This window comes from Priapulus caudatus, unplaced genomic scaffold (genome assembly GCF_000485595.1).
Source record: "Priapulus caudatus unplaced genomic scaffold, Priapulus_caudatus-5.0.1 Scaffold1110, whole genome shotgun sequence".
Lineage (NCBI taxonomy): Eukaryota > Metazoa > Priapulida > Priapulimorpha > Priapulimorphida > Priapulidae > Priapulus > Priapulus caudatus.
In genome coordinates this window covers 90,178-99,471 of record NW_014578171.1, presented here as the reverse complement: position 1 = coordinate 99,471, position 9,294 = coordinate 90,178, and the positions used below count along the sequence as shown (strand labels likewise).

The 9,294-nt window shown below is 44.7% G+C and overlaps 2 protein-coding genes across 2 annotated transcripts in view; both read right to left on the bottom strand.

The window, feature by feature from the left end:
• Positions 1-498: 498 nt before the first annotated feature.
• LOC106815427 lies at positions 499-6,411 on the bottom strand. Its single transcript, XM_014819885.1, has 7 exons — positions 6,266-6,411; positions 5,364-5,499; positions 3,782-3,947; positions 2,995-3,231; positions 2,087-2,302; positions 1,613-1,850; positions 499-785 (listed from the first exon to the last, which is right to left on the bottom strand). The coding sequence occupies exons 1-7, from the start codon at positions 6,409-6,411 to the stop codon at positions 566-568; spliced, it is 1,359 nt and encodes a 452-aa protein (XP_014675371.1). The 3' UTR covers positions 499-565.
• Positions 6,412-9,124: 2,713 nt separating this feature from the next.
• LOC106815425 overlaps positions 9,125-9,294 on the bottom strand; it is a gene marked incomplete in the record, with an annotated part of 50,637 nt that continues 50,467 nt past the window's right edge. The window contains 1 exon segment of the mRNA XM_014819884.1: positions 9,125-9,142. Within this exon segment, the coding sequence (XP_014675370.1) occupies positions 9,125-9,142 (18 nt within the window).

Here is a 9,294-nt window from a genome sequence, read left to right as displayed (position 1 = left end):
GGTTATGGTCAGTGTCAAGGACAGGGGTTAGGGTGAGGGTTAGGACCAGGGTCAGGGTCAGGGGTTAGGATTAGGGGGGTAGTTAGGGGGTTATGGTCAGGGTTAAGGACAGGGGTTGGGGTTAGGGTCAGGGTCAGGGTCAGGGTTAGGATTAGGGTTAGGGTCAGGGGTTAGGATTAGGGTTAGGGGTTAGGTTTAGGGTGGTAGTTAGGGATTATGGTCAGGGTCAAGGATAGGGGTTGGGGTCAGGGCTAGGACCAGGGTCAGGGTCAGGGGTTAGGATTAGGGTCAGGGTCAGGGGCTAGGATTAGTGGGGTAGTTAGGGGTTATGGTCAGGGTTAAGGACAGGGGTTGGGGTTATGGTTAGGGTCAGGGTCAAAGGTTAGGATTAGGGTCAGGGTCAGGGTTAGGGGTTAGGATTAGGGTCAGGGGTTAGGATTAGGATTAGGGTTAGGGTTCATCTATGTGAGACAACATTCTTCAATGCATGCAAGTTTCATTGGTATTTCACTTCAACTTTAAAAAAAATACATCGGGTATTTCGCCAATTCCTGGACAATTAAAATCATCCAATCCCGCATCCCGAAAATGATTTTTCCTCGCCTCCTGCCCTCTTACCGCAGGTGTCGTGAAGGAAGGTGCTGCCTGCAGTGCAGTATGGCTCCGGGAGGAGGGAGAAGGAGGAGAGATCCTTGCTCACGCGGTCTACGTTGTGTTGTATGGCCAGCGCATCGTTGTTCATCACGCTGTTCTGTACAGCTTCCAGCACTCCACCTAGCGACTCACTGCAGAAATCACACACGCCACTTATATATACTCACAATACAGACAGTGCAATACAATACAATACAATACAATACAATACAATACAATACAATACAAACAATACAATACAAGCATGTCTGCGGGAAAATGCTCGTCACATACATGTGGATGAACCATGCATGTCTGCGGGAAAATGCTCGTCACATACATGTGGATGAACCACGAAAATCACACCACCTACGCATTTTTCCCGTTATTGTCTATATATTTGGGACCTGCGTATGATTATTTATATTGCTGACATCAGGTTCAGGTAGACTCAGGTTTATTTGCATGTAGTTTATTTATTTTTATACATCGCTCATATATAGTTTTGTAATTCTCAATCGTATTGCCATTCATGGATTAACTTTCAGTAAATAACTTTATATTGCGGCGTGGCTGACTTGAAGACTACACAGTCAACTCGCTCTCCCTCGCTGCATTTATTTAAAAATCGTTGAGACATATATGTAACTATGTAATATTTGAAAGCGTAAATAAATTTCAAAATCTAATCTAATTTAATCTAATCTAAATCACTCGATGACTCAACTACAAACAGAACAGCTTCTGTGATAAAACGATCAGTTTCTATAGAAGACGCTCACGTAAATATTGCGAACACATATATCGGGAAAGCATCTCCCGAGTCGGCTCGCAACATTTCTACGTAGTCGAATCAGCAGGGCATGATAAGGTGCAATAATAACGATGACTAACGATGAGTAACGATGATCAGACAGTAATAACAATGATCCCTTAAGGGCACAGCACGGCGTGTCATGATGTCACACGTGTCACCTACCTCGGCGTGACGAAGCTGGCGCGTGACACGTACATGCCACCGCTGCCGGACTCCACACAGTCCACGGTGACGTTGAGCGAGTCACAGTTGGGGTCGGCGCACATGGGCGTCGCCGCGTTCATGAGGTGCATGCCGGTCATTAGAGACACCTGTAGACTGGCGCGCGTGTCCTTGCTGCACGGGTTCTCCGTGTGGTAGTTCATGCGCAGGACGACGCGCGCGTCCGGCGAGCGCGTGTCTAAACGTGGGAAGACACGACGCACACACGTGTAACCACGCAGGAAACAATAATGTAATCAAGAGCTAATGATACTAGAGCTAATGAGGTATTAAGGGATGATATTAATTATTAATGTAACCAATGTACGCCACCGAGTTACAACTTTTATTACAATGATATTAAGAAACTGATAGCATATCAAAATATAATAATAATATAACAAATAATAACTTGAACGCATATATCGTGCATACCTGTGCAGGGTAGGTAGGACAGCTTGCTGGCTACGCCGCGGTTAGGTCGCCACGTCGCGTCCGACCCACAGCTGTAGAATCCCGGCATCGGCTGCGAGAATCGCTGGCTGTCGTCTGCACACGCCACCGTGCAGTAGCGGTACTGTCCCTCCGGCCCCCACTCCTCACACTGCTCCACTACGCTCGCAGGTACCTCAGGCTGCTTGCAGTCCTCTCCTGCAGAAGTAAATACATCCCATGATCGTCACTCACGGTGGCTGATATAGTACTGTACTGTATACACTACTGTACTACAATACTGTACTACAATACTGTACTACAATATTATACTGCAATGCTGTATTGCAAGCGTACATTGTAAGTAACCCAAGTTGCGTTCTATTGTTAGGCAGAAAACTCAACAGCAATTAATCTGACATTGTACTGATGCTTTGTAGTACGTACAGGCCACTCATTAAAGACTCAATGGTTTTCAAATGCTTCGTAAATATCTACGACTACCATAAGTCTAGCAGAATGTGATAACCTTCTCACAACATTTCACGAACAAAGATCGTGACATCCTTGTGACGTCATAACCATTTCTTCTTCATATTATTATTCATTCAATGAATCATACGATTTAATTATGATGTAGCTGACTATTAGGGTCAAACTCTGCCAACATATGGTAGCCACCCACGCGCTTAGGTTGCTCTACCCATGTATTTCTATCGCTCCTTCTACAGGGGACAGGACCTCCCGTAGCAGGAAGCAACCACACCACAGGTAGAGCTACCCCCGCGCGGGGGGGGGGGGTTGCCATGGGCGACGAGGCACTCACGCAGCACGTATAGACGGAAGCTGCATGTGCCGACGTTTCCGGCAGCGTCGAACACTGGGGTTGCCATGGGCGACGAGGCACTCACGCAGCACGTATAGACGGAAGCTGCATGTGCCGACGTTTCCGGCAGCGTCGAACACTGCGTACGTGACGAGGTAGTCGCCCCACGTGAAGAGGTCGCGCGGACGGTACGTCTGGTTCTGCCGCACGATCTCTCGGTCGTCGAAGAATCGCGGCTCTGCCCAGTCGACGACGGTCTGCCTGTGCGGGGTCACGACCCGGATGTCTGCCGGACAGAAGTCTGCCTGGGGTGGGATCTTGTCTGTGGGAAGACGGGAAAATTAGTTTTTTTTACTAAAGTCAGCGTATAGAGAGCAACTGAAGGGGCTCATTGTTAGAAACAAACAGTCTTAAAATTTGTCTTAACATTAAATTTTTCTCATAGGCCATTGACAGAAATATGGTACACGAGTTACAAGTTTCTCATGCGCGGTATAAAGGTCTGGTCTAAGAGAAAAAGACTGTTTGGACTAATTGTTTTCTGACAACGGATTCCAGGTTTTAACGATCAACAACCCATGGTAACCACCGATGATGATGGCCAATTCATGATAGAGTATAGTGAGAGTAACCCTAACAAGCAAAACCTAGGTTCCAAGCCCCACTAACTAATACTACTGTCTACAGATTCCTAAGGACAATCATATCATATCATATCACATAACATCACATCACATCAACCTTATCATAAACATTGGTAATTGCATGGTTGCATAATCAATCGAGACGTGTATACGTAGTGAAATGCACACACCGACGGCACGATAAAAGCCAACGAGACTATTACGAACTAGTGTAGCGGCATACGGCACCTGTTAGCGCGACGCTGCAGTTGATGCCTCCGTATCCTGGCGGACAGACGACCTCCCCACACTCGCTGTTGTGCACGACATCCACCTTACCGTACACGTCATCGTAACCCGACCAGCGCACCGCCAGACCATCGTAGATGACCGGTGCCGTCTTACAGCCGGACGCCTGCAGGAATAGTCCAGTCAATATATGAGAATTATATAGAATGCGACGGAATACCAGCACGTTACATACAACCTCGCGTGACTATAACACTGTAGCTAGTGTGTGTAAATGTTGGGTGGGTTGGTAGCTGGGGCTGGTATAGACCAGCGCACCGCCAGACCATCGTAGATGACCGCGGTGACGTCTTACAGCCGGACGCCTGTGGGGATAGTCCATTCAATATATAAAATTATATAGAATGCGACGGGATACCAGCACGTTACATACACCTTCGCGTGACTATAACACTGAGGCTAGTGTGTGTAAGTGTGGGGTGGGTTGGTAGCTGGGGCTGGTATAGACCAGCTAGCGGACGGCCAGACCACCGTAGATGACCGGTGAGGTCTTACAGCCGGACGCCTGTGGGGATGCGACGGGATACCAGCACGTTACATACACCCTCGCGTGACTATAACATTGTAGCTAGTGTGTGTAAGTGTGGGGTGGGTTGGTTGGGGGGCAAGAGGGCAGTAGCACCCCCTCCCCAGAGAAATGTAGATACATTATACATGGTCAATGGCGGTTACCTTCCCAGATAGTGCCTGCGGGAATGCGACCGGATCTTATTACATTCAGCCTCGCGTGACTACAAGGCTGTAGCTTGTGTGTGTAAGTGTGGTGTGGGTTGGTTGGGGGGCAAGAGGGCAGTAGCCCCCTCCCTCCCCCAGAAAAATGTAGATACATTACATTACATGGTCAATGGCGGTTACCTTCCCAGATAGTGCCTGTGGGAATGCGACCGGATCTCATTACATTTAGCCTCGCGTGACTACAAGGCTGTAGCTTCACCGGTGTTTCCCCTTCGCTCTCATTCCTGTAGCGGGAGCGAGGGGGCTACACCGGTAGAACTAACAAGGATGTAGCTAGCAGGGGAAGGGGCAGAGAAATGTAGATACCTTACATGGGTATAATGGCGGTCACCTTCCCAGAACACACCACGCACGCATGAACGTAGGTAATGTAATAAAATCAAGGACAAGTAAGCGAACCGCACGGACGGCAAGACGCGGTGGGAATTCCCTCCTAGAATTCTTCTGGACTAAGAACTGGTGAAGACACTCGCACGTCGAGTGCAAGTACTGGTGAAGACACTCGCACATCGAGTGCAAGTACTGGTGAAGACACTCGCACATCGAGTGCAAGTACTGGTGAAGACACTCGCACGTCGAGTGCAAGTACTGGTGAAGTGTAAGCGCTTCACAAGTCCTGTGTTTGTACATGCATGCTGCGTAATCAAGTTTATTATCGAGTTCAATCGTACGCAATGTAGCCTATCGACTAGTCAGTGAGATTTATACGAAATCAAAGACAGGTAATCGGATGGCACGGACGACACAACGCGCTGGGGTTGGTAGAGAGCAGTAGTAGTAGACGCACCTGGGCCGGTATCTCCGTGTCTGCGTCGAGAGACCTGTGCCAGACGTTAACGCGAGCCAGCTGACCGTAGAATCCTTGCTGAAAGACAGAGTCCTTCTGCTGCACATCGTACAGGTTCCCCAGCGTGATCCACGCACTAGGTGACGCAACGAAGCGAATAATTAATCATCAAATCATAGAAATACGAGCGTGATCCACGCGTTAGATACAGAGAGAAGCGAATAAATAATGACGCGATCGTACAATGATGGGTGATCCACGCGTTAGATACAGAGAGAAGCGAATAAATAATGACGCGATCGTAGAAATAATAGAGCGATCCACGCACTCGATAACGAGAGAAGATAATAATACTTGCACGCATGCGCACTATAGTCACCCGCGATAGACAATCGTAGAATGATGAGTGATTCACGAGATTATATTGGTCGCTGGTTAAATTAACCGGCTGATGCTCTCGATTGACTTTGATTCTCTAATCACGAAAAATCTACTTTAGTTTTTAATTTTTAGTATTTACCCCGGGTTCTCAGATAATTAAAGTGGGACAATCCCACGTCCTGTAAATAACTGTTCCCCTTCTTATATTTATATTGTATAAATAAATGATAATAACACAAACAAATAAACAAATAAATAAATAAATAAATATATATATATACATCAGAAGTAAATAATCACAATGAACTATATATACATATATACATATATACACATATATATATATATATATATATATATATATATATATATATATATATATCCTTGGATTCAGAGATAGATTATAGTTTGAATAGCAGCGGCGTGAAATAACATGAACTCACAACTCGGGGAGCCCGACGTCTGCCGCCCGTAGCCAGCGCCTCTACCACCGACGTCGCCGGTTCCATAAGCACCGATACTAGCCCCGCCGGCGCCGCTCCACGTGGAACGCCAGGTTGGTGCCCTGTCCATCTTGCGAGCAGACACGTGGGCGCGCTTTCGCGAGGTCAAGGGTCAGAGGTTCCTGGTCGTACCAGAAGGTCGCGAGCAGGCCTGCGCCGGACATCCGCGAATCTCCCCTTCCGCCACCAGACTGCTTTACCAGTCACAGCAGTAATCAGGGAGAAGAGGGAAAGAAGAGTTATTCACTGATGTTCTCAATAAAGAACTGGTACCTCTAACCCTAACCCTTCCCCACCAGACTGTTACCCAGTCTATAACAAGCTAACAGTGAGAAAGAGGGAAAGAAGAGTTATACTGAGTGTCCTCATAAAAGAAGCTGTACTCTAAACCCTATACCCTTCCCCACCAGACTGATTACCCAGTCTACAGCAGTAAAGGGAGAAGAGGGAAGAAGAGTTATTACTGATGGTTCTCAATAAAGACGGTACTCTCTAACCTAACCCTTCCCACCAGAACTGTTACCAGTCTATAACAGTAAACAGTGGCAGAAGAGGAAAGAAGAGTTATTACTGATGTCTCAATAAAGAAGTTGCTACTGTCTAACCCTAACCCTTCCCCACCAGACGTTTACCCAAGTCTATAAACAGTAACAATGAGAGGCAAGAAAAGAAGAGATTATTACTGTGTCTTCAAATAAAGAAGCTGGTACTGCTACCCTAACCCTTCCCACGCCAGGACTGTGTTAACCCAGTCTATAAACAGTAACAGTGAAGAGAGGCGAAGAAGAGAGTTATTAGCGTGACTGGTCTCAATAAAGAAGCTGGTACCATCTAACCCTAACCCTTCCCCACCAGACTGTTACCCAGTCTATAACAGTACACAGTGAGAAGAGGGAGAAGAAGGTTATTACTTGCATGTCTCATAAAGAGCTGGTACCTCTAACCCGTAACCCTTCCCCACCAGACTGTTACCCAGTCGTATAAGAACAGTACAATGAGAAAGAGGGAAAGAGAGTTATGTACTGATGTCTCAATATAAGAGCTGGTACCTCTAACCCTAACCCTTCCCCACCAGGCTGGTACCAGTCATATAACAGTAACAATGGAGAAAGGGAACAGAAGAGTTATTACTGATGTATTAATAAAGAAGCTGTACTCTATGCCCTAACGCCTTCCCCACCAGACTGTTCACAGTAACAGTAACAGTGAAGAAATAAAGAATATCATTTTGATCGTCTCGTATAAGGAAGTGTCGGTAACTCCAAACTCTGAACCGTAACGCACTACTACCTAACCCTCAATGATATCGGACCCATCCCCATGAGGCTGTTTCTACCTGACTACGATCAGTACGGTGAGGGAAGGAAGATCTAAAGTCATACTGCTAGTCTGCTACCGCGTTCGATGCAGAGGAAGACGCAAGCAGGGGTCAGGATTATGCTACGATAAGTTACTTAAGGCACCCACTGAACCTTGTATATATAACAGCTGGGGTAAGGGTAATGATGGGATATACCAACATTACTCCCGTACACTGAACCATTGGTAGTATATAACACTTGGGGTAAGGTTAATGATTGATATACAACATTACTCCGGCAACCTGGAAACATTGTATGATAATAACACTGGGGTAAGGCTAATGATGCGTATATCACATACTCACGGTACACTGAACATAACCATGGTTAATACTGAGGTACAGGATTAAGGTACAGTTTAAAGTACAGTTAAACTAACTGAGGTAGGATTTAAGTGAGTTGATTACTAACAGTACATTACTTGTACGGCACATTACAACATGGAGTATATATATATACTGAGGTCAGGCATTAAGTCGTGATTTTTTAATTTTTAATTATGATTTTATTTCTTTTTTTTAATTTTTTTATATTTTTTTTTTTCTTTTATTTTTATTCTTTAATCAGTACATTACATACGGCACTTAAACATTGGTATATATAAGACACTGAGGTCAGGATTAAGTGAGTTTGACTTACTACAGTAACAGTTACATAACGGCCACATTAAACATTGGTATATATAACACTGAGGTCAGGATTAAGATGAGTGTGATTACTAACATTACATTGACATACGGCAACATTAAACATTGCTACTATACAATCTGGGCCGTCAAGGATTAAGTAATTGCTAAAGCACATTACTTACGGGTACGCGTGAACATGGCTGAGGTAGGTTCCTTTTGTGAATGAGGGCGTGAACTTCCACCATCAGAGCGGATGGTGAGCTGGGTGGGTGCTGAGGATGGATATTCCAGCGCGCGCGCTCGCAGTCTTAAGACTGATCATATGGAAGGTGACAAGCGCGTAGTTCGCATTGACGGCTAATAGACGAAGCAGAGACATTGATGTGGCACAGGTTAAGTGGCAATTAATTTATTTAATTAGCTACGCTCAACACCCATAAACCCAAAAAGTGTTTGCACGAAAAACTATAACGTCGCGCTGGTACAAGGGTATGATGACACCCTTGGTGAAAAATAAATCATTGGTTCTGTTAGTCATTATAGTTGGAGGGGGTTCCTTCCGTCTATTAAATATTATACAAATAATATTTAATATATATATATATATATATTATATATTATATATCTATATCACTATGAGTATAAAAAATTATGTTTAATATTATTCATACTTAAATTATTTACAACATATATTAATTGCTAATTTTTTTTATTTTTTTTTTTTTTTTTTTTTTTTTTTTAATTAAACTCACGAGTTTATCACAGTTGGGACGCGGTGGAAGTTGAATGCGACAGAACACAGAGAAACTTTCAATCCCGTCCAGACACTCAGCATTAATGTGAAGCAGTTGTTTTTTGCCACAAATCGTCTATCACCGTTTCACACATCACGCCCGCCCTATAGTCTGCAGAAACGAAAAAAGGTCCCGTAACTTGACCTTCACTGACTTATTTGCACAACGACAAAATTAATGCAGGAATTAAAATTAAAAATAAATTTAAAGCAACATATTTACAACATTATTTTTATTTATTATTATTAATGAGATATTTATCA